The sequence below is a fragment of the Mus pahari genome, chromosome 14 (genome assembly GCF_900095145.1).
Source record: "Mus pahari chromosome 14, PAHARI_EIJ_v1.1, whole genome shotgun sequence".
In the NCBI taxonomy this organism is placed as follows: domain Eukaryota; kingdom Metazoa; phylum Chordata; class Mammalia; order Rodentia; family Muridae; genus Mus; species Mus pahari.
Window position 1 is genome coordinate 43,391,829 of NC_034603.1, and position 24,945 is coordinate 43,416,773.

The 24,945-nt window shown below is 53.7% G+C and overlaps 1 protein-coding gene across 3 annotated transcripts; it reads left to right on the plus strand.

Moving 5' to 3' along the window:
• The first annotated feature begins 414 nt into the window (after window positions 1-414).
• On the plus strand, window positions 415-22,958 carry Myo1c (myosin IC). 3 transcript variants are annotated; one of them, XM_021211714.2, is made up of 32 exons: window positions 415-489; window positions 7,049-7,204; window positions 7,312-7,427; window positions 7,891-8,089; window positions 8,186-8,266; window positions 9,672-9,851; window positions 9,933-10,031; window positions 10,402-10,515; window positions 10,600-10,671; window positions 11,006-11,125; window positions 11,249-11,331; window positions 11,539-11,644; window positions 11,751-11,831; window positions 12,093-12,184; window positions 15,184-15,278; window positions 15,354-15,400; window positions 15,498-15,578; window positions 17,514-17,619; window positions 17,741-17,858; window positions 18,306-18,419; window positions 18,496-18,572; window positions 18,888-18,956; window positions 19,054-19,138; window positions 19,242-19,401; window positions 19,650-19,733; window positions 20,301-20,394; window positions 20,483-20,538; window positions 20,691-20,826; window positions 20,909-20,979; window positions 21,062-21,159; window positions 21,256-21,355; window positions 21,711-22,958. In XM_021211714.2, the coding sequence occupies exons 1-32, from the start codon at window positions 415-417 to the stop codon at window positions 21,735-21,737; spliced, it is 3,192 nt and encodes a 1,063-aa protein (XP_021067373.1). In that variant the 3' UTR covers window positions 21,738-22,958. The 3 variants fall into 3 exon arrangements, with proteins under 3 accessions (XP_021067373.1, XP_021067371.1, XP_021067370.1); XM_021211712.2 differs by lacking the exon at window positions 415-489 and adding an exon at window positions 1,229-1,359 and having other exon boundaries at window positions 21,711-22,542; XM_021211711.2 differs by lacking the exon at window positions 415-489 and adding an exon at window positions 5,352-5,782 and having other exon boundaries at window positions 21,711-22,231.
• The last annotated feature ends 1,987 nt before the right edge of the window (window positions 22,959-24,945 follow it).

The following is a 24,945-nucleotide window of genomic DNA, read 5'->3' on the forward strand; positions in this document are numbered from 1 at the left end:
AAGATGTGCCTCTGGTTGTTCGGCTCTCTAAAATTGATCGGAAAGAGCACAGCTTGAAAGGCCCTGCCAAGACGTCATTAGGAAGGGGGTGGAGGGTTGTCTCCTAACCTTTGACCCGGAGCCCAGGGTCCCTCATGGGTGGCTGCATCAGCTCCTCTGGTTACCTGAGACAACAGGCATTTCCTCCATCCTTCAGCCCCTCCTCTTCCTGCCCCAACCCTCTGGCCAAGAGACCTCCCAATCAGACCTGGACTGCTCCAGCTGTGTCCTGAGAAGCTGGACCAGCCACATCCCCAGGGGCTGGAGTTGAAGCAAAACCAACTGACCTTCCCAGCTTGAGCCAGTGGAGCCGCCAGAGCCAGTGGGCCGCTGAACAGAGTTTGCGTTCTGCAGGCTGGCTCTCCACACAGCGGAATGGCACTCCAAGTGGAACTGATACCAACGGGAGAGATCATCCATGTGGTCCATCCCCACAGGCCATGCAAACTCGTAAGCTACGATGATACTGTGGGCTGGGAGGGATGGTGGAAGGGTCTCTCCTGGGCTGGACGACCTCTTCTGTACATCCCATTAGAGAGACATGAGCATTGAGAAGCTGTTCTGATCTTCGATGGGGACAGAAACTATTAAGGAGTAGGTGGAAAGAAGGGGTAAGGGATTGTGGGCTACTAGAAAGAATTTATTCAAATCAGAGGTTTAGATTTTTAACTCCTTTGCCAGTTCCCTCAACCTAAATGGGCTTAGCTGGAAACTGGACATAGAAGGCAAGGTGACAGTGCTCTGATGTCAAAAGACTACTAGTACGTGTAAAAGTTGTAGACGTACAGTACAATCAATTCCTTCCCTTTCCTCGCCTGGCACGCAAAACTGGGGTTGCCCAACTCTAGCAACATGGAACAAAAAGGTGGGTGGAAGAAGAGAGAAAATTAGAAATGGGGAAGGACTGGCCTAGCACGCAAGGCAGTATAGTGAGGGTCTGGTTTGCTTAAAGACAGAGAATCGCATCTGGTGTTCTCACCCACCAAGTACTACAGCGTGAGTTGGGTCTTCTACTGGAGGAATGTGTGTGTGTGCGCGAGCCCGTGTATAACTGTGATGCGTCTTGTCCTACGAGTTAATAGAGAAGTGCAGCACCAAGCCTTGGCGGGCGCTGGCCTGGGCCCTGGGGAGGGCCACCAGCACGGGGCGGGGCCCAAGGGCGCGCGCGCGCCTGAGCCTGGGCCTTGCGGGGGATGACGATAGGCAGCGGCCCGGCCCCTAGCGGGCCCTGGGCGGAGAGATCGTACCGGGGTTGCGGACTCCGGAGGTGGCCACGCCGTCCAGCCCAGCCCCCGCCCGATCACCCGAAGAACCAAGCCGGTGGGTATACGAGGGAGGGGACGTAGCCACAGAGTCCCAGATGGCTGGAGGGGTAGGCGGTTGAGCGTCTTCAACTATCTGCCAGAGCTGTGGTCGTGTTGTCTCTAGCTGGATAGTGCTGAGACAGGATTCGCTCTGCCCGACTAGTGCAGGATTCCAGGACCCGGAGGCACTGGGGTTCAGTCTCTTGGGGCCGGGCGCGGGATCCAGGCACTCCGTGCTCCCTCCCTGCCACTCCCGCAGGCCCTCCCAGCTCTGGGTTCCGGAGAAACTGGTAGAGCCCCGCCCCTTCCCGTCCTTCGCCCCCGTAGCCCAGGCGCGCTGGTGATCCCTGCAAGCCGTTTGTGAAAATGCAGCGGGTGCGGGGCTCACAGATGAATGGGAGAATGAATGGCTGGCCCACAGTTTTATTCAATTACAGCATGAGCCAGCCTCTTGCTCACACTCCCAGCCTCTGAGATTCATTCATTCATGCAAGCGCCCACCAGTGGGTTATTGAATCTCGAGCGAGTGCCTAGCTGAGTGCTTGCCTAAGACCGGAGCAGTCTCCCGGCAGTCTGACGAGGAAGCAGACGATTAGTACTTAATTTAGTAAGAAGGAGGCCGTGTGTTAGAGGAAATTAAGACGGTGCTATGGCAAAGGTGATTCCTGAGCTGACTCTTCGGTGATGACTAAGTGAGGTGGGTAGACCGAGAGAGCTGGGCTGAGGAAGCTGCAGGTGCAAAGCCACAGAACACGCAGTCTTCCCGCGGTTGGTGGTTGTCGGCAGGGGTACAACCGGCACCTCCTGGCTGTGTGTGGTAGTGAAGAAAGAAGGGACTGGAGAGGACTGACTACCTGTTCAGTTAGAGATTAATCCTGGAGCAGTGCAGTAAACTGAGCCCATTCTCAAGCGGGAAGGGCAAGCTTTGCACCCGGGGAGCAGGGAGCGGGGAGGGGCGCTTTCTAAGCCTCCTTTCCATTAACTTGAGATGGTAACAGTGTGAGATTTGCATTTGTAAATGCCAGACGGGAGAAGGTTGTTACTTTGGTCCAGAAGAGGAGCAGGATGGAGAAGCCCGAATGAGGTTTTAGCAGGTGGTGACTGATCTGATTGGGTTAAGGGGAAGAGGACCAGCCTTGAATGCCAGCCAGGTCATGATTACCAGCTAGAGATGCTGGCCCCGCCCCGCCCCCTCCGGGGAAGGCCAGTGAGTGTGAAAACTCATTTAGGGGCAAGGTGCTCTGTTTATTTTTGCCGGACTCTCAGGTGAGGAATGCTGGGAGCAAAGATCCATGGTTCTGAAGCCAGACTGTGAGCACCCCCCCCCCAGGAACTCCCCCTCCCAAATCAAACCTCCCCCCTCTTTGAAGCCTCTAACAGTCCCTGATGGGGAAGTCTGGGCCCAGACCTAAAATGGATTTGATCATCTAAATTAAGCCAGGCATGATAGTGTACTTTTTGTAATCTCAGCACTAGAGAGGCTGAGACTAGAGGTTGCCGGGAGTTTCAGGTCAGCCCGAGTTCCACAGTGAGACAAGACAAGAGCCTCTGCTTTGTGCTTAGCGCTGACCTCCCAGGCAGGCTGTAGCTGTGCTTTCTCTGTTCGCCTCAGTGAAAGTCACCACCCCAGAGCAGTTCCTTCAGCCTTTCCACCAGAGGTCAGGCTCAAAAACACTGGGTAAGGGCCACTGGATGAACCAGTTCTGCTGTCAGTCCCGGTCCCCATAGTTCCAAGTACACATCTGCCCAGGTAGCAAGAGCCCCAGAGGTGCTTTTAGGAATTAAGTCTTGGGTCACTCACTGGCTTAAGGTGTACTCTAGCCTGAAGCCAACCTTAAGCCCAGGACCATGCTGTGGGGCCGGTGGCCCTCGGGTGTTTCCCAGTTGCCACCCCTAAACATCAGTGGTCACATCACACAGGTTTCTGTCCTAGGTCACTGAGGAAAACTGTCAGTGCAGTCCTGTTAACTGTTGGGAGGGATCAGAGTAGCACTGCCGCAGTAGTATCGGGGTCCCAGGTTCCAGTCCCATTTCGTCGAGAAATCTTGAACAAGGCGCCTCACCTACCTACTCTCAGTTCCCCCTTCTGAAATAGAATAACAACATATCTCATGGTGTGCGTCCGGCACTGACAGGAGTGACATAAGCTAAGAACGCAGGAAGCGCCTGGCATGGCGGTGTCCCTCACACCCTTGGTTCCTCACTTCACTTCCCCTCTCTGGACTCAAGCTCCTGTCCAGAGAGGTGGAGCAGGCTAGAAGTAGTTGCCCAGACTGTGGCTGGCCTCAGGCCCGCAGGGCGGCGGCTACACGCCCTCCTTCCGATGCGGGGCGGTGGCTGCGGGGGCGCCAGCGGGCATCCTAGGAATGCGGCTGCGCCGCTCGGGATGGGTGAAGTCCGCCGGACCCCTCCACACACGGATTCCCCTCATTCCAGCCGCTTGACGCGGCGGGGCGGGGCGGGGCGGGGCGGGGCGGGCACTGCGGCCTCGAAGCCCCTCCCCTTCCAGCGCGCTCCTCCCACCCAGACTCCACTGGCCGGAGAGGGAGCTCAATGAGGCCGCGGCAGGGGGAGGGGAGCGCTCAGCCCAGCTACTGCTGGGGACTCCAAGCTCTCCCGCTTCAGGTCTTCTAATGCTCTGGGGTGGGCTGAAGGCGGTATCCTCTCTATGCTTTTAAACCTGGGGGGCATCGTAGAGGGCGCTCCCCTTTGCCCTGTCTTTCACCCATCTTCCACCCGCAGCACCATTCCCCTGGCCCGCTCCAAAGGGCTTCATTCCCCAGCTGGCGCCTCACACCACCCCCACCCCCGGGTTGTGGCTCAGGCTGTTGTTCACAAAGTAATGAACCATCCTTCCCCTTGAGGCCGCAGGCAGCACCTGTCGCAGACTCACCTCCTCCCCAGGGAGTCCCGGTCCAAGGGGTGGGGCGCTTTGGTGCTTCGGGTCCTTACTCCCCCTTTCCTTCCTAGACCAAGCGTATACCCTCGGTATATGCTTTAGGTTCCTTGCAAAGGGCGAGGAATAGATAGATAAGGCACTCGAGAACCCTTTGCAAATGGTAGATATAGGGGCGGACGCTTTCGTCACTAGACAAGAAGACTGGACTCTCCCCAGTGTGTGTAGAATGGAAGAGGAAGAAGGTAGTAGTGTTGATGGCTTGGTCAGTGCTTTATCTCAGGCAACCAAACAATTCTGGCAAGCGTTAGCCAATCGGGCTCTTAAGGCACTTGCTCATGATCATCCTGCTAGTAAGAAAAGGCCAGACTGGTTTTGTTGTTGTTGTTGTTGTTGTTGTTGCTTTGTTTTACCGTAGACATCCACATGCCACAAGAGGTGGCAACTGAGCCAGAGTCCACTCCGCTCGTCTCACACTCTTCTCGGGCGTAAAAAACGGCTGGGGTCGTCAGAACCAGCGAGGGTGATGGACAGCCGGGGAAGATGGCTGATGGCCTGGGTTCAGGGAAGAGTGGAGATCCAGAGGGACCAGAAAGGAAGGGAAGGGAGGAGAGGAGCCCAAGGGGCAGGGCACTGAGTCCGAAGGATGTTCAGGCTGGAACATAAGACTATTGGCTGCACACGAAGGAAAGTCAGAAGGGTGCTGCCCACCCGGCAAACAGGCTTCTTTAGGGGCCATGCTGGGCAACAAAGGGCACCCTGCTGCCAACTCTGACCCTAGGACTTGTTTCTTTGCTAGGGAAGAGAGCTTTCAAGAGATGCTTCTCCTCTGGCTCTCTTGGTACACGTTTGTAATCTCAGCACTCGGGAGGCCGAGGCAGGAGGCATCTTGAGTTCCAGGCCAGATTGGGCTCCGTAATGAGACCCCGTCTCAAACAATTTCTTTTCTAGGGATTTAAAGAATGGAGCCAGTCCTTCGGGAGTGTGTATGGGGGTGGACAGTGTCCCGTACAGAGGCTCCGCCTGTCCCGGGGCGCCGGCCGTATTTGGACATTTCGTTCTATTTTTAACTTTCCCGGGACTCGGGGTTGGGGGTGGGGAGGGAAATCCTGCTTCCCCGGTGACCCACGGGCTTCAGCCCTCGTTTCGCGCGGGGTGTCCGGCCCCGTGTTGTAGACACGAGCCCGGAAGTGAGTTCCGGAGCTGTGTAGACGCGGCGGCCGCGCGGGTTCCGGGCCCCACCCTGGAACTAACGACGTTCCTTCTGGAAAACCTGACTCAGGCGGAGCCCGCGGCACGCAGGAGGCCCCGCCCCTCGCGCGCCCCCTCTTAGGTCCCGAACCCCCTCCCACCCAGCTCGGCCAGGCCGGCTGCAGAGGGTCCTAGGGTCGAGACTCCGAGCCCCCTGAACCAAGGGGCCTGCAAGGGGCGGTGCAGGGGGCGGGCCGGCCCCTCCCTCGGTTACGCCGCGGCCGAGCACCGACCCAGAGCGCGGGCAGCGGAGCGGGGCGCCGGGTCCGGCAGGATGCGCTACCGGGCGTCGGTGAGCATGGGCGCGGGCAGATTTGGGGTCCGGGGTATCTCTCGGTGGCCCGCGGCGCTCCAGGGCCGGCCTCGAAGCGGGCGCGGCCCAGGAATTTCGGTGGAAGATGTCCCTGAAAGTTGCTAGGACAGGAGGCCGAGGCGGAGAGGGTTGCAGAACGCTCGAACCCAAGACCATGTGGTCGCCCCTGGTGATGGCTAAGACCCCTCCCACCTGAGGACCAGGGGGCGGTGGCTGCGGTGGTGTTTGGCAGCAGCTTCGGACTGGGTGGGTCAGTGGTGGGCAGGTCGGAGGGAGACAGGCCCCGGGCTTTAGGAATGACGAAGAAGCAGAGAACTGGGCAACTAGGGTCAGCAACCAGGGTCAGGGGAGACTTGGTGACCTCCCTGGAATTTACAACGGCGCCCAATACCTTCCTCTTCCTTGACACCCCCCCCACCCCCAGCATTTTCTAGATCCTGCAGGCCCTCTTTGAAAGGAAAGCTCTGCTTAAGACTCGGCTTGAGGGTCTAGCTAAGCCTGTACCTGCCCCACCCTCGGGTGGCAGCTGGGTTTCCCCTGGGAGAACCCTCCACCTCCTGAGGCTTCTCAACCATGGAGCAGCTGTGGGGGGAGCCTAGCAGCTGGAGTGGAGGGAGTGGCTCCAGTTGAGGGAGGGCAGGCCACCCCCTTCTGTCCAGCTGAGGTGGTGGCCCATGGGGAAACCCTCTCCTGGGATGTGAGTGAGCTCTTGCTTGATCCCTAAACAACTTCAACTTCTGGGAATTTGGGGTGGATGAGAGTTGGAGAGATGGCCCCTCCCTGTCTGCAGAATTCCCTCTGAACCGTTTGTCCTCCAAAGTACCTGTACCACGTAGCTAAGGGATTTGAGGTCACCTGAACTAACCCACTCCTGTTCTCTGAAGAGGAAGCAGTCCTGAGAAAGGAGGAGGTTTGTCCAAGGTCAACACCTGCATTCTTTCTGCTGTTCCTGGGAGCAGCTTGTCATGACCCACCTTCCTCCACTCAGAACAAGGCCTCCCCGGATTCCATGCACTTGTTCAGTGTCTGCTGGGCCCCTGGTGCTCCTGTGGGCTGTGTGCATGGTCCATAGGTCCCATGGGGTCTCTTTTCTGCATTCCAGCATCCTGCGACCCAGCCATATGTCTGGAACATGTTCTGTAGCCTGTGTCCAAGTGCCCCTGCCTTCTACATCCTGCAGGCGGGGTAGGAGACGAGACTTTAACCTGCAGACTCTGACAGCGTCTTGTGGCTGGTTCCCCACAGGCCCTGGGCAGTGACGGGGTACGAGTGACCATGGAGAGCGCCTTGACTGCCCGAGACCGGGTGGGAGTCCAGGACTTTGTTCTGCTGGAGAACTTCACCAGTGAAGCTGCCTTCATCGAAAACCTCCGGCGGCGGTTCCGGGAGAACCTCATTTATGTGAGAACCATGAGCACTGCTGAGCCCACAGACCTAGGGGAAGGTGGCAGCAGGAACCTTCAGGAAAAACCTCTGACCCTTCTCCTCCCTCCCCCGCAAACCCCCAGACCTACATCGGCCCTGTCCTGGTCTCTGTCAATCCCTACCGAGACCTACAGATCTACAGCCGGCAGCATATGGAACGCTACCGTGGTGTCAGTTTCTATGAAGTACCGCCTCATCTGTAAGTGACTCCCTTGCCTTTCCAGGAGTGACCTACCCTGTCCTCTTGCAAGATGTCCCCATCCAAACCCCACTCTGAAATGATTCCCTGACCCCTGGGTGACTCCCTGGTCACTACTGTGAGGAATCCCATGGTTGTTCACTTATGGTCACCTCAGTTCTCATTAGTTGAGTCTGGGTTCTGTCCACCAACCAGAACCCTCAGCTCCTGAGCTTGGTTCCCACTTATGAAGTATTCCTTTAACTATCTTACCATGGCCCACCTGTGAGGACTCCCAGCTTCCACCTAGCTGGCACCCCACTTGGAGTGATCCTCAGCTGGGCGGGTGTACCCTGTGAGGGCTTCCCACCTGTCCACCCCTTCTCCATCTTCCAGGTTATAACCTCCATATTTTACAAGAATAGTCCCGTCAGGTATGGATGGGGTACCACTCTGGGAACTCCCTAACAAACCTCTGCCCCAGGTTTGCAGTGGCTGACACTGTATACCGGGCACTTCGTACTGAGCGTCGGGACCAGGCAGTGATGATTTCTGGAGAGAGTGGGGCAGGCAAGACAGAGGCCACCAAGAGACTGCTCCAGTTCTATGCAGAGACCTGCCCAGCCCCTGAACGGGGTGGTGCAGTGCGGGACCGCCTGTTGCAGAGCAACCCCGTGTTGGAGGTGAGGAGATTGTAGCATCTGAGGAGAGGGGTGGACAAGACAATGCCAGGCTTCCCTCACATTCCTTTCCCTCCACCCCCTACCCCCCACCCCCAGGCTTTTGGGAATGCCAAGACTCTCCGCAACGATAACTCCAGCCGGTTTGGGAAGTACATGGATGTGCAGTTTGACTTCAAGGTACCTGTGGGTATGATAAGGGGAGGGTGGGTTAGCCACTCAGTAGGTTCAATATTTGTTGAGTACCTACTACGTGCCAGGCACTCTTCCAGGTGCTGCCCTTGGAGCAGATCTTGCCTCCTGGAGTGATAGGTGAATTATTACAGAAACATAATAATTAAGGCCTTAGCAGAAAATAAAATGAGGTAACAACTTCCTTTTTAATTAGATAGTCTAGATTGCCCTTAAATTCCGGGTTGTCCTGCCTCTTCTTCCTGAGTAGCTGGGACTACAGGAGCCTACCACCACAGCTGTGTCTGCGAAGGCCTCACTCAGAGATGGCCTTGCAGTAATGACTTGGCAGACTGGGAAGCAGGTGTAGCAGATGCCTGGGGAAGGAGGCCAGGTAGCTATGAGGACCAAGGCCTTGCAGAGGCAGAGTCCTTGGTGTGTGTAAAGGCTACAGCAAAGCCGGAAGCCGGAGGAGAAAGCAAGGTGCCAGGAAAACAGAGTGAGAAGCCAGATACACTGAGGGCCTTTTATGTCTACTCTAAGATTTTTTTTTTTTTTTTTTTTTTTTGCCTTGGTGTGGGAATTAAACCAAGGACCTTAAGTCATGCTAAGAATACCAGCTACGCTGAGAGCTATCCTCAGAGCCCAGCAAGAATTTTTTTTTTTTTTTTTTTTTTTTAAAGCTAAGTGAAAAGGAACTACCAGAGGGTTTTGAACAGTCGTGTAGTGATGTAACTTTCCTACTGAAAAGGTCATTCTGGCCTTTGTTGGGAGTAGATGACAGAGGAACGCAGCCAAGCAGGCGAACCGGTTAGGAGGCTGATGTAATGTAGCTGACAGATGGCATGGCGGCCTCTCAGATCAGGGTGGTAGACGTAAAGGTGATGAGCAGAGGTTGGTTCTGGGTGTTTTCAAGGTTAAAGCAGCAGGAGCGGCTGTTGGGATACAGGAAGTAAGCCGGGGAGGCCGGGGAGGGTTCCAAGGAGGACTACAAACTTTCCTCTTGAATAACTTGCAGGTCAGAGTTGCTACTGACGGAGATGAAAGGCCGTGAGCTGGAGTTAATGTGGGATAAGAAAAGCTGGGGTGCACAGTCAGGCTTGTTAAATTTGCAGTGCCTGGCAGGCATGCAAACAGGACTTCAGAAGTGGCTGAGTGTGTGTGTGCGCACACACACATTTGTGCATGTGTGTTTGTGCACCGTGTGTGTATGCCTGCCGAGGTGAGAGCAGCTCTCTTAACCACTGAGCCATGTCTCTGTTTCCTAGATGAACATGGTGAGAGCAGAGTGGGAGCCCATTTAGCCAGTGGAGAAGCGAGAATTAGATCCCAGGTTTACTACAGGGGCGAAGGAGGAAGACAGCTTCTTTCTCCTGGTCCATCTGACCATCCCTGTTCCCCACTCTGCCCACAGGGTGCCCCTGTGGGAGGCCACATTCTCAGTTATCTCCTGGAAAAGTCACGGGTGGTACACCAGAATCACGGGGAGCGGAACTTCCACATCTTTTACCAGCTACTGGAGGGGGGCGAGGAGGAGACTCTCCGTCGTCTGGGCTTGGAACGGAACCCCCAGAGCTACTTGTACCTGGTGAAGGTGAGTGTTTGGCAGTCATGGTTGGTGCCACCCAGGTGGCACAGTGCCAGTGGCAGCAGCCCAGCTATGCTTTCTCTCCAGGGCCAGTGTGCCAAGGTCTCCTCCATCAACGACAAGAGCGACTGGAAGGTTGTGAGGAAGGCACTGTCCGTCATTGACTTCACTGAGGATGAAGTGGAGGTTAGGGCTCTCTGTGAACCCTCCCCCTCACACCCCAAATGTACCTGCTTCTTTTGGACCCCTTTTCTTTTTTCTTTTTCTTTTTCTTTTGGTTTTTTGAGACAGGGTTTCCCTGGATAGCCTTGGCTGTCCTGGAACTCACTCTGTAGACCAGGCTGGCCTTGAACTCAGAGATCTGCCTGCCTCTGCCTCCCAAGTGCTGGGATTAAAGGCATGCACCACCACTGCCCGGCTTGGACCCCTTTTCTACCCAAGCCTCCTTCTGCTCTTGAGGGCCTTACCAACCATTCCCTGCCCTATTTGAGCATCTTCTAGTTGCTCTGACCTCCCTGACCCCATAACCACCACGTGCCCCCTGCTACCACCTCAGGACTTGCTAAGCATCGTGGCCAGCGTCCTGCACCTGGGCAACATCCACTTTGCTGCTGATGAGGACAGCAATGCCCAGGTTACTACTGAGAACCAGCTCAAATATCTGACCAGGGTAAGTGTGGCAGGCAGAGGGCGTGGGAGGGACGCTGAGGCGAGAGGACCCAGCCCCTCACTATGCCCACCCCACCCTTGGCAGCTCCTTGGTGTGGAAGGTACAACACTGAGGGAAGCCCTGACCCATAGGAAGATCATCGCCAAGGGGGAAGAGGTGAGACTCAGACTGGCCGCAGGAACAGGAGGTGTGCGCAGTCCTAGGGAGCCCCAACTATTGTTCCCCTCCGCTTGTCTACTCGAGACCTTCAGTAGTCCTAGAGGGTCCTAAGGCTCAGAGAGGTACAGTGAGCTGCAAGGCTCCCACCTCCAGGAATGAGGCTACTGGGCCAGCTTGCCCCTGCTGTCCCACAGAGCGCCACAACCCTCCCACTTACTGAAGCTCAGGAGGCTGGGTGGCACGAACATCCTTGTCTGATGCCTGAGTCTGAGGGGAGGTGGGACAGAAGGGTGTCTGTGGCATTCGTCTCCTGTCTTTTCCCCTGTGGTAGCTCCTGAGCCCACTGAACCTTGAACAGGCTGCATATGCAAGGGACGCTCTTGCCAAGGCTGTGTACAGCCGGACATTCACCTGGCTGGTCAGAAAGATCAATAGGTCATTGGCCTCTAAGGTGAGCGCTCGGTTCGGTCCGTGCTGCTTTCAAAGAAGACAGGGAGGGTGGTCAGGGAGACCGTGGTGGGGAGGTGGGGCAGACACTGGGGACCCATGCTATCTGCTGACTGGCCGACCCTAGGACGCTGAGAGCCCCAGCTGGCGAAGCACCACGGTTCTTGGGCTCCTGGACATTTACGGCTTTGAAGTGTTTCAGCATAACAGGTCAGTCCTACGCTTTTATCCCTGCACATCTGCCAGCCGATGTCCCCTGTCCCCTCTCCTCCCCTCTGCTCTGTCCCTTTGCCTCTCTCTCCCATCTGTGACCCTGCTTTGCATCTCTTAGCTCTGCTGCTTGTGCCTGATCCTGTCCTTTCCCCGTCCCTGCTTTGTGTCCCCGGCACTACTGTGGGTTCTCCCACTGTCCCTCAGCTTCGAGCAGTTCTGCATCAACTACTGCAATGAGAAGCTGCAGCAGCTCTTCATCGAGCTGACTCTCAAGTCTGAGCAGGAGGAATACGAGGCTGAGGGCATCGCGGTATGTGTGTGCCTGGAGTGCCCTGCGTGTTGTGGGAAGCTAGGCAGTGGGGCTCCTGGGAGAGGGTACAGAACCCTATAATTGGTGCCCTTCTCATTCTGTGCAGTGGGAACCTGTTCAGTACTTCAACAACAAGATCATCTGTGACCTGGTGGAAGAGAAGTTCAAGGGCATCATCTCCATCTTGGTGTGTGTCCTCTGCTCCTGTGGTCTCCTGCTGGGTGACAGTTGGGACTCTAGCCTCCTGTCCTTTCTTTCCAAGTGTGTCCACTGGGGCAGAGTGTGGGGCTGGGCAGGGTAAGCTGAGGTGCTGGTCCAGTCTTCAGGCTCCCTGTCAGGGATCCCTAAACTCTGCCCCCTTTTCCTGTGCCTGTGGCTCTCTACATGGTGTCCCCTATACTTACCACCCACTGTCCAGTAAATCCTCACCTCGTGTGCTGCCCTGCAGGATGAAGAGTGCCTGCGCCCTGGGGAGGCCACGGACCTGACCTTCCTGGAGAAGCTGGAGGACACTGTCAAGCACCACCCTCACTTCCTGACGTGAGTGGGCTACGAGGGCTGGAGAAGGCTGGGGTCCTGGCACCATAGCAATGCCATGGTTGAAGGCATTGCTGGGGTCCTGGCACCATAGCAATGCCAAGGTTGAAGGCATTGCTGGGTGGTAGTGTCAGAAGGCTTGCCCAGCATGCACAGAACTCCTTTTAGAACCGGAACAACACCCAAAACCAAACAAACCACCAGCTACAAGTTAGTCACCAGAGAAAGTGGAGATGGGGATGGTTGTAGAAAGCCACCCCCCCTTCCTCCTTAATCCTTTGTTGAGAATGAAACTTGCTAAGTGTTTGTTTGTTTGTTTGTTTGTTTTAAGCTTCCTTATTTGTGAATTGCTTTTTATGCAAGGAATCTCCTACCCTTGGTGTGTGTGTGTGGGGGGGGCAGCTGTAGGATCAGTAGTTCACAGCCATCTTGGCTACAGAGCAAATTCAAGGCTATACGAAGGTCCTGTCAACAGAAAACAAAAAAAGCAAAAGGGCCAGGCGTGGTGGCATACGCCTTTAATCCCAGCACTTGGGAGGCAGAGGCAGGTGGATTTCTGAGTTTGAGGCCAGCCTGAATTCCAGGACAGCCAGGGCTATACAGAGAAACCCTGTCTTGAAAAACCAAAATAAATAAATACATACATACATACATAAAATATAAATATATATATATATATCGTATATATATAATCTATTTAGATTGTAGAGCTTGGGACAGTATCCCAGGGCTTTTGGACTCAAAAGCCTTGAGTATTGTTTGCTTATCAATACAGAAAGCCAAGCATGAAATAAAACTGGTTCTGGTTATGCCAGATGGTTTATATACTTAAGAAGTAGAGGCACCAAAAAAAAAAAAAAAGAAAAAAGAAAAAGAAAAGAAAAGAAAAACAAGAAAAAAAAGTAGAGGCAGGGGCTGGAGAGATGGCTCAGCGGGTAAGAGCACTGACTGCTCTTCTGAAGGTCCTGAGTTCAAATCCCAGCAATCACATAGTGGCTTACAACCATCCATAATGAGATCTGACGCCCTCTTCTGGTGTATCCGAAAACAGCTACAGTGCACTTATCTTTTAAAAAAAAAAGTAGAGGGGGGGGAGGGGATTGCTGCAAGTTTGAAGCTAACTTGGGCTACCAACATGTGAGTTCCCATCCCCCCCCCCAAAAAAAAGGAAAGAAAAAAGGAAGCAGATAGAACATTCGAGAAAAACAATTGTTGAGGGTGAGGCATATTGTTTGTTTTAAGACATTACTGTAGCCCTGGGTGACCTGCTTCTGTCTTTGGAGTGCTGGACTTAAAGGCCTGCATTGCCATACCTGATATTTGTGTCTTGTCTCCCTCGCTCTCCCTTCCTCCCACCCCCCCATCCCGTGTTGGTTTTTTTGTTTTTTGTTTTTTTGTTTTCATTTTGAGGAAGAGTTTCTCTGTGTAGCCCTGGCTGTCCTGGAACTCACTCTGTAACCCAGCTGGCCTTGAACTCAGAGATCCACCTGCCTCTACCTCCCAAGTGCTGGGATTAAAGGTGTGCACCACCACTGCCCGGCTGGTTTTGTTTTTTGGAGACGGGGTCTCATGTTGCTCAGTCTGGCCTTGAACTCACCATGTAGAAAAGAAGGGCCTTGAATTCCTGATCCTAACTTCGCCTGCCTGAGTGCCAGGGTTACAGGCATGGGCTGTCATACCAAACAACAAATTTTACTTTTGATTATAAAAACAATATTGCTCATTAGGGAGAGCTGGAATGTGTGCAGAGCCTCTTGTGACCCTGTTATCCAGCGGTCATTCTTGGTAACAATTTCAGGCATTTCCTTCCTGCCTTTTCCTATACGTTTTTTTCCCCAAAGTCAAGAACTTACTGTGTATAAAGCTCAGGATAATCTTATGTTTTAAGTGTTTGGTTGTTGTTTTTTTTTTTTTTTTCCTGTATCATCAAGCAGAAGAATTTCTTCCAATTATTTCTTACAAAAACTATGAGCCATGGGGACTCACAGCTCTCACCCTGCCTTGAGGGCTCCCAAGGAGCCTCTTCAGGGTTTTGATTTTTTTCTTTTGCGGTATTGAATATGGAGCCTAGGACTTCCCATGCTAGGCGGGCATCCCGCAGCGAGCCACCTCGAAGCCGACCCTCTAGGCTTCTGCTGTAAGAACAAGGCTGCCGCACCCACCTTTGTGCCTTAGAGCTTTGCTTGTATCTCTAGTTACAAGCTCAGAATAGTTCTTAAAAGTAAGAGGTGGGGGTTGGAGAGATGGCTCAGTGGTTAAGAGCACTGGCTGCTTGCTCTCCCAGAGGTCCTGAGTTCAATTCCCAGGAACCACATGGTGGCTCACAACCATCTGTAATGGGATCTGATGTCCTCTTCTGGTGTGTCTAAAGACAGTGACATTATACTCATATAAATGAAATAAGTACATCTTTTTTTAAAAAACAAAACAAACAAACAAACAAACAAACAAAAAAAAACAGCCAGGCGTGGTGGCACACGCCTTTAATCCCAGCACTTGGGAGGCAGAGGCAGGCGGATTTCTGAGTTCGAGGCCAGCCTGGTCTACAGAGTGAGTTCCAGGAAACCAGGGCTACACAGAGAAACCCTGTCTTGAAAAACCAGAGAGAGGGGGGGGGGGCTAAAGGGTACAAGTGTGTTTAAAACATAAGTAATCTCTTGGGACAGTCTCCATTCTGAAAATGGAGAGGACAGCTTTACTACTACCCTCAGCTGAGCACTGGCCAGCCACTGTGACGGGTCCTGTGCCTCAGCGCTTGGCAGCCTGAGCCTAAGTTTCTACTCCCAGATCCCAGAGTTGTGCATCCCTGGGCAAGTGTGTCTACTGTTCTGAGCCTCTGTGGCCCCTGCAGCAAGTGTGTGCAGTCTGCCACACAGTGTGCAGTTTGTGGGACAGCCCAGGGGCCTGCTGGCTCCTTCCTGGATGACCCTTAAAGCCTCTTCAACAGGAATGGGCATGCCCCAGGTCAGAAATCTGTAGTTTCCTGTGCTTGTCATCCTCAGGCACAAACTCGCTGACCAGAAGACCAGGAAATCCCTAGACCGAGGGGAGTTCCGCCTTCTGCATTATGCTGGAGAGGTGACCTACAGCGTGACTGGTGAGGATCCTGATGCCAGGTCCTGTGGGACGGGGAGGGGGCACTCCCTCACCTTCTGAATGTTCTCCCTTCCAGGGTTTCTGGATAAAAACAACGACCTCCTCTTCCGCAACCTGAAGGAGGTGAGGGAGACAGGCGAACTGGGGTGGGTTGGGTACCCACAGCTCTGCGTGCATCTCTGACTTTATGCTCAACCCTGACCCATCTTCTGCCTCACAGACCATGTGCAGCTCAATGAACCCCATCATGGCCCAGTGCTTTGACAAGAGTGAGCTCAGTGACAAGAAGCGGCCAGAGACGGTACGGGGACTATGACTTTATTTATTTATTTACTTATGTATATGGATGCTCTGTTTGCGTGCATGCCTCCAGGACAGAAGAGGGCACCAGATCCCATGACAGATGGTTGTGAGCCATCATGTGGTTGCTAGGAATTGAACTGAGGACCTTTGAAAGAGCAGCCAGTACTGAGCCATCTCCCCAGCCCCTTTTTTCCAATGTATTACATTTATTTATTTGAGTATGTACATGTGTGCCTCCATGTGCCAGGGTGTGAGCGGAGGTCAGAAGACAACTTATTGGAGTCCCTTTTCTCTTTCTCTTTGATTTCCAAGACATAAGTCTTGGGAATCAAACTCAAGTTGACAGGCTTGTCAGGAACTGTTTTTACCCGTGAGCCACCTTTCTCCAAATGTAGACTGTTGTGCGCCTCCCCGCTTCTCTCTATAGGGTACCGTGACACCCCTGTCGGTGTGGGTCCTTGTGTGTATCCGCTTAGTCAGCAGGCATCTCTCAGCTCTGAGGGATCAGAAACAAATGGGTGTCCTCATAACCAACTGTGGTCAGGAGCAGGTGCTGAATGGAAAAGTCTCCCTGGCCTGGGGGACTGCATGCACGGGTGCCGTGGGGGTGGGGGGGTCTGGGAAGGCTCCATGGCAGAGGCAGTGTCTGAGGTAAGAGGATGAGTGCGCCTGGTCGAGTGGACCTGTAGGGGGACGTTGTAGGCAGCAGGAGGTCAGCACATGCACACGGAGGCCAAGCCAAGCCTGACAGTTGAACAGAACAACACAGTGGAGGAGAGGCTGGAAAAGGCACCTGTGCCCAATGGTGCCTGATGCAGGGGATCTTCAGCCCGCTGAGGGCAGAGGTGCAGCTATTGGGCTGAACCAGAAGAGGGTATCATAGCTCCAGGTCAGGAGGGAGAGAGGACCAGATTTCCAGGTGGACCATATTGTGGTGGCCAGCCAGGACCCTGCCCTCCCCACCTTCTGCCTGAGCCTCTTCCTCTTCTCCCACTCAGGACACCTCCACACCCTCCCCTCTAGCATACCTTGGTTTCCATATCCAGTGACAGTGCCCACCCCCAGCCTTGTTCTTCTCTTCCTGTCTCAGGACGGGGTCACTCTCTACCCAGTGCCCCAGGCCAGGGACTTTTCCCACTCTTTCATTCAAACCTGGGTGATGCCTAGTCCTATGCCTGAGTACTTCTTAACTCCCTCTCCTTTGTCCCTGTAACCACTGCTCCATGTCAGTCCCTGTCATTGTCCCTGTGAGCCAGCCAACCTCTTCCCTGGTTTCCTGGCTCCCCACCGGTTCCTCCCAACCCATCTTCCACATAAATGCTGTAGAAATAATCTAATGTACAGATCTTGTTGCCACTCCCTTGCTCCAAACTTCTCATGGACTCTGTTTTCCTAAAGATAAAATCCAGTCTCTCCAGTGTAACCCTGCTCTGACACACTGCCCTTGCCTGCCTTAAATCTTTGCAAGGTTGTAGTTCCCTGTGTGGCAAGCCTTTGCTTTGCCATTCACCTACCTGGACTGCCTTTCTCTCCCGATATCTCCTCCTGACACGCACAATCTCTATTTAGGGTTATTTCCAGATCTTCTCTGTGTACTTTTCCTTAGACTGATCAGTTGTCTCAAACGTAAGGAAGGGGGTGGAGGCATCTCAGAGATATAGGATGCTCTCCTTATGGGCACAAGGCCCCGACTTTATCCCTCAGCACCAAGAAAAAGAAGGGGGAGGGCTGATGGGGTGTGATGTCACCAGGACCTTTGAGAAGGAGAGCTGGGTTTCTAAGCTGAGGTCTCTAAGGGGCTGAAAGGAAGTAGGGTGAACTCCAGTCCCTTCTGGTATGAAGCAGGGGTGATGGGAGGAAGCAGGGGGCAGAGGGGACATGCAGGGTTCAGTGGCCTCAGCCCAGCCCTAGCCAACCTCCTATACTCCTTCAGGTGGCCACCCAGTTCAAGATGAGCCTCCTGCAGCTCGTGGAGATCCTGAGGTCTAAGGAGCCTGCCTATATCCGGTGCATCAAGCCAAACGACGCCAAGCAGCCGGGTAGGTCCTCTGACCCCACGGATTGTGAACTGTGCCTCTGGGATGGGGACACTTCCTCTGGGGAGAGCCTAAGGACCACCTTTGTTACTCTCTGGTCACTTTGTTACTTTTTTCCTCTCAGGTCGCTTTGACGAGGTGCTCATCCGACACCAGGTGAAGTACCTGGGACTAATGGAGAATCTGCGCGTGCGCAGAGCCGGCTTTGCCTATCGTCGCAAATACGAGGCTTTCCTGCAGAGGTGGGTGTGGTCGGCCCACCAGTGAATGAGTGAACTGGGCGGGTGAGCACCTCCTGGAACCTGTGAGGGAGGAGGGACAGTTGTAGCTCTAGTCTGGATATGAGGGTGCAGAGACCCTCAGCTACTGTGAGACCCAGACCGGGAAAAGACAGTGTAAGTCATGGACACAGCCCTACCCTCCCTGAAGCCTCTGGTGAGAGACACTGGAGGAGCACGCTGACAGGCTGCCACCAGAGGTGGTGTGATCAGGGCTCAGAGAGGATGTTGTCTATGTAGCTATTCAGAATACGGGACCTGAGCCAACCAGAATATGAATCCCATCTCTGCTCTAGGAAGATGGGAATACTTCAGTCCTCCATCTCTAAAATGGGGGCCTCGGGCATGTGTACCGTGCACCAGCCAGTGGGAGCAACTGTAGACTCCCAGCAAACCCCCTTCCATTCCTAGGTACAAGTCACTGTGCCCAGAGACATGGCCCATGTGGGCAGGGCGGCCCCAGGATGGGGTGGCCGTGTTGGTCAGACACCTCGGCTACAAGCCAGAAGAGTACAAAATGGGCAGGTAAGCAGGGCCTGTTTCTGGGGCCTGGAGGCTGGAGGAGGTGGCATCCAGAGGTTGATTGCTACTGTCCTCCCAGGACTAAGATCTTCATCCGATTCCCTAAGACCTTGTTTGCCACAGAGGACTCCCTGGAAGTCCGACGGCAGAGTCTAGGTGAGAGAGACTCGCCTTTGCTGTCCCACCGGGTTCCTGGTGAATAGAAACCTCTGCTTTTGGGCTTCCCCTCCAGGAAACCTACCCAGCCACACTCAGGTCTCTTCCCTTTTGTCACCTCCAGCAGAAGTCAGCAGTCACCCTAGTTGCCTCTGAACACAGATGCCAAACCCATCCCTACACTCCCCTGCTGTCTGTCATTGGCTCACCTCACACAGCCCTTTCCTCTGGTGTTCCTTACTCAAACCACTGACCATGTCTGGCCCTCAGCTAGGGCTCTGAGCTCTGACAGTTCATTTTCTCCCCCAACCATAGCCACCAAGATCCAGGCGGCCTGGAGGGGCTTTCATTGGCGGCAGAAATTTCTCCGGGTGAAGCGATCAGGTGTGGGGGCACAGGGGTCTTTTGGAGGGACAGGTCTAGGGGTGGGATGGGCCACCATGGTGAGAAGATAAAGGTCAGCTATCTGTGGTATCCACAGCCATCTGTATCCAGTCATGGTGGCGTGGTACACTGGGCCGGAGGAAGGCAGCCAAGAGGAAGTGGGCAGCCCAGACCATCCGTCGGTGAGTGCTGGGGTGCCAGTGTGTGGGAACTACAGATCAAAGTGAGTATGGGGATCTTCTGTCGGGTTTCTCACCTCAGTTGCATCTGACCCTCCACCCCTAGACTCATCCGTGGCTTCATTTTGCGCCATTCACCCCGGTGCCCTGAGAATGCCTTCTTCCTGGACCACGTGCGGGCCTCGTTTTTGCTTAACCTAAGGCGGCAACTGCCCCGGAATGTTCTGGACACCTCCTGGCCCACGCCCCCACCTGCCCTGAGAGAGGTCTGTGGGCTCTCTCTCCCTGCTGTGTTGGGAATATCCATCAAAGCACTTAGCCTGGGAATCTTCTTACCCTGTGTCAGGAGAGCTGGCCAGGGGAGGCTCAGCAGGGAGAGAATGTAGAGATGGGCTATGGAAAAGAGTTTGCTGGAGAGAAAACACTCTGGGACTGGCTGGCTTGAGGGGCCTGTTGAGGCTCTTCAGTGGGAAGGGCAGGCTGGAAAGGTGGTCTGAGCCTGCCCTTCACATAGGCCTCAGAACTGCTACGGGAGCTGTGCATGAAGAACATGGTGTGGAAGTACTGCCGGAGCATCAGCCCTGAGTGGAAGCAGCAGGTGTGGAGGACGTGGCTGCAAGTATTTGGCCGTAGGGGCCCTGGGAACAGCAGGCATTTTACCTGGTCAACACTGTAGCCTCAAAAGAGGGCCAGGCCTTCACTGGACTTCATATGGGAAGTGAAGGCTGCAGTAAGTTTGAGGAAGCAAATAGAAGTCATGTTGTGGGCCAGCTTGCTTTGGTTGGTAGAAGTTTATAGGCCTTGGTTGGTCCAGCTTCACACCCAGGGATTAGTGTCAGCCATTGATGTGCCTTGTATTTACCGACATGATGTTGGGTGAAGGAGGACCTTAGCTAACAAAGCAAGACGGTCAGCCACCTACACAATCTAAGCTGGAGCTGGATCTCGAGGGGCGCGAGGGCCTGGTGGGAAGCATTTTCAAACCTGATGGTCTGTCACGACTCCTGGAGAGCTCTTTGCCTTGTTTAGTGGGGACGATAGGCCAGGAAGGGAAAAGCTGACACGGTCTTGGTGACAGGGCACTCGAGAGCTGATGAAGAAGCTGCCAGGACTGCCCTCAAGGTTGTCCCCAGTCCTTTGACACTGTGTTCTTTTGTCTCTTCAGCTGCAGCAAAAGGCGGTGGCTAGTGAAATTTTCAAGGGCAAGAAGGACAACTACCCCCAGAGTGTCCCCAGACTCTTCATTAGCACACGGCTTGGTGAGCTCCCACACTCCAACCCTTGAGCCTTCCAGCACCATCTTGTCCCCTTCTGGCCTTACTTCCTTTCCCCCTCTCTCCGTTGTAGGCACAGAGGAGATCAGCCCCAGAGTGCTTCAGGCCTTGGGCTCTGAACCCATCCAGGTAAGAACCTGCTGCAGCTCTAGCTGGCGCCCCCCAAGTTCTCTGCCCCGGGGCTAGAAAGAGTGGGTCATGGCCTTATCAGAGGGCAAGGAAGTTGTCCCTGCAAACCCCTTACCCCCCACCCTGTGCCTCCCATTGTTCTGTGTCTCTAGTATGCTGTGCCCGTGGTAAAATACGACCGTAAGGGCTACAAGCCTCGCTCCCGGCAGCTGCTGCTCACACCCAGTGCTGTGGTCATCGTGGAGGATGCTAAAGTCAAGCAGAGAATTGATTATGCCAACCTAACCGGTTAGCTGGAATGGAGGCCTGCTCGGGTGGGGAGGAGCCCTGCTCCGACCACCGCTCCCTGACCTCTGTTCTCCCCTCTCAGGAATCTCTGTCAGCAGCCTGAGTGATAGCCTATTTGTGCTTCATGTGCAGCGTGAAGACAACAAGCAGAAGGTACCCCTTCAGGGCCTGGGAGGCGGAGGGGGTTCTCTAGCCCTAAAAGGGTCTTGACTCATCCGTGTGTTATGCTCCCCAGGGAGATGTGGTGCTGCAGAGTGATCATGTGATCGAGACACTAACCAAGACGGCCCTCAGTGCTGACCGCGTGAACAATATCAACATCAACCAGGGCAGGTGAAGCACGTGGGGGTGACTCAAGGACATGGGGACAGGACCACCCTAGGGTGTCCATCTCTGTGACCAAGTCTTCATGTGCTTCCTTGCCTCCAGCATCACGTTTGCAGGGGGTCCAGGCAGGGATGGCATCATTGACTTCACATCGGGCTCAGAGCTTCTCATCACCAAGGCTAAGAATGGCCACCTGGCTGTGGTGAGTGGGAGGGACCTGCTGTCCTGGGTCTAAGGTAGAGTCATTGATGACCAAGCCCTCCTTGGACTATGTGTTCCCTTTTTCCTGTTGCATGCCCAGGAAAGCCAGAGAGGGGAGTAGCTTGGACCCCCATGGTGGCCATAAAAGGGTGATAATAAGGAGGACAATGGGAAAGTGTGGGGAGGATAGCAGGGAATGGTGTGCATGTGGGAGGTTCACTCTAGCAAGCAGGTATTGCCATGGAAACAGAAAAGTCTTCAGGACCAAGCCTCCTGTGGGACTGCTAGGGGACTGTCTGACCTGAGCCTGTAAGCCCCTGCAGCCCCTCCACTTACTTCTGGGCCTCTCCCCCCAGGTGGCCCCTCGGCTGAATTCTCGGTGATGAAGGCTGTGAACCCCTCCTGACTCCTGATGCTTTGCTTAGTCCCCCCCCCTCCCCTCCCAGTTACCAAAGACTCAAGCTTCCAGACAGGGATCCAGGGACACCCTCAAAGCCCACCTGCAAACTCCTGCCTCCTGCTCGCCCTCTCTTGAGGTGATTGGGAGCCAGGGAGTTGCCCCAGGAGTGGGCCAGGCCGGGCCACAGCAATAGAAAAGCAGAGGCCTGAGCAGGCCAGGCCAGCCCTCTGCTGATGCCAAATATCTAAGAGAAGGGAATTTTAACTGAGGTTTTCTCTGAGATTTTTTGATGCTTTATAGGAAACTATTTTTTTAAAAAAGCCATTTTCCTAAACACACTGGATGTGTTTTTCCCTGCCTCAAACAGGGCAAGGAATGACTGGGCTGGGCTGGAAGGCCCTCTTCTCTGGCCAAGCCTCTCCTCATTCCCTTGGCACCTTGTCTGTCTGTCCATCCACCTGCACCTTTTGCAGCCCACTATGACTTCCACCAAGAGGCTGAGGCCACCTCTGCCTACCCCATATTCCTGCCTTAAGAATGTCCTTTTAGGGGCTGGGGTATAGCCTAGTGGTAGAACTGGTGCTAAGCATGTGTGAGACCCTGGGCTCAATTCCCCAGCAATAAAAAATAAAAAATAGGTTTTTAATATTTTCACCCCAGTCTAAGGGCATCCCTAAAGTGGGGGAAAAGTCTTAAGAGTTTGGAAGACATCAGAGAAAGTGTCTGGTCCAGGCTCCTGGAATCACAGAGCTGGAGACAGAGGCACACAGAGGGAAGACTTGCCTAGTAGAAGATTGTAGCAAATCCTAAAGTGACGCTCGCCCTCAGCACATCTCACTGCCTTTCCCAGGGACAGGGAGGCCCGTAAGGCAAGGGTCGCATCTTATGTATGCACCTGGCTCTCTGACCAGCAATCACTCTTGGGAGCCTTAGGATGACAGCCTCCTTACACATACATACTTTCCACCCAATTTAAGAATGGTAGGGTCTTTTATTGTCCCTGGGTGCCTCTGTGACCTGGGAGCCTAAGGACAGGGCTGGCCTTGGAGGAACTGCAGGGGCATCACCTCTTTCTGCTGCTTCTCTCCACCCCAGAGGTCCTTGGGTTTGCCCAGCTCCCTCTGTGCCCTCTGGGGCTCTCAGCCCACTGCTGACACTTCTGTAATCCACAGAAACACTAAATAAAGCAATATGTATTTGCCAACACAGTCTCCTGGTGAATGCAGAAGAGGGGCCCTAGAAGGTAGCCTGGGATTTGGTACTATAGAAGAAAGGAGACAGACCTACTTAGGAGCAATAGAGAGAAACCAAGTTAGGTTGTGGTATTGTGAGTCTTAGTGCTCAGGAGGCAGGGACAGGAGGATTGGATTTGTGAGTTCTAGGCCAGCCTGGTCTACAAATCAAGTTCCAGGGCTATATAGAGAGAGACCCTGTCTCAGAGAAAGACACAGAGGGAGAGAGACACAGAGACAGAGAGAGGAAGAGAGGAAGAGGAAGGAGAGAGGAGCCAATGGTTGTACTGTGTACTATCCACCAAAGGCTGCTTAGCCTGGCACAGGGCTCTGGATTTGGGCAAACTTCTGGTCTGGCAGCACCGCTGGATTAAGGAGACCTAGCATGGGCAATATAAGCCCAAGGGTCCGTGCTGATGCAAGACAGACTCAGGTGGGGAGGGATCAGCACTTCATAAGGAAGCTGGTGTTTGAGGTAGCTCAGGGGCTTACTTCCAGTTCTGGGGATAATGAATCCAGTCCAAAGTGGCTGGGGCTGTAAAGGCCACTTGTCAACAATGGCCATTTTATTATCCTGGGGAGATCTACTTCTAGGTGCTCAAAAGACTGTTAGGAAAATGTCTTGGGAGGCTGGAGAGATGGCTCAGCGGTTAAGAGCACTGACTGCTCTTCTGAAGGTCCTGAGTTCAATTCCCAGCAACCGCATGGTGGCTCACAACCGTGTATAATGGGGTCTGATGCCTTCTTCTGGTGTGTCTGAAGGGAGCAATGTTGATGTACTCATATGCATAAAATAAATGAATAAATAAATCTTTAAAAAAAAAAAAAAAGAGCCAGCCGGGCGGTGGTGGCTCACGCCTTTAATCCCAGCACTCTGGAGGCAGAGGCAGGCGGATTTCTGAGTTCGAGGCTAGCCTGGTCTACAGAGTGAGTTCCAGGACAGCCAGGGCTACACAGAGAAAACCTGTCTCGAAAAACAAAAAAAAAAGAAAAAAAAAAAAAGGAAAATGTCTTGGATCAGTTCTAGACTTCATCTCTGTGTACCACTGAAGGAATCATACACACACACACACACACACACACACACCACACATTTGTGAAAGCAACAACTGTCAGCAGTTCCAGGCTTTTATTCTATCTAGGGCAGAAATACCCTGTTTCTGCCCTAATTGTTTGCAAGTCTTGAAAATGATTTTACTAGAGTGAATGGGATGCCCTGCTCTCCGGTCATCCTAGTTAGAAGAACATGGTAATTGGCTAGCCCTAGGTCCCACTAAGCAGAAGGGAAGTAGGATCCACACCCAAGAGCAAGGACCACAGTGGGAGAGAGATGACCCCCTCTCTGCAGGAGAGGTTGGATATTGTAAGCTGGCATCTGCTCACAGCTGGACAGCCAGCCACTAAGAAGCACGACAAGAGGGAGGTTCTTCATGGCAGACAAAATGTACACGAAGGACCAAGAGGCAAGGAAAGGAAAGGCTTAAGGCTGTTCACTAAAGGCACATAGGGCAGAAGTTCTCAGAGAATGTGGTACCCCTAGTGGACGACTGACTGTTGGGCCTTGATGTCATCTTGTGAGTGGAGTAGATCTATATGTAATACCTTCCCCAACACTTTTTCTCCAGAAAAAAAAAAAACAAAAAAAACCACTCGGGAGGCAGAGGCAGGCGGATTTCTGAGTTCGAGGCCAGCCTGATCTAAAAAGTGAGTTCCAGGACAGCGAGGGCTGTACAGAGAAACCCTGCCTCAAAAGACCAAAAAAAGAAAAAAAAAGAAAAGAAAAAAGAAAAAGACCCTAGTGGGGGCCATTGAGATGGTTCAGCAGTCAGAGTATTTGCTGCCCAGTCTAATGCAGAAACCAAAACAATCTATCAGTTTTATCAATAGAAACCATGGCTCACAGGGCGTGGTGGCGCACACCTTTAATACCAGCACTTGGGAGGCAGAAGCAGGCGGATT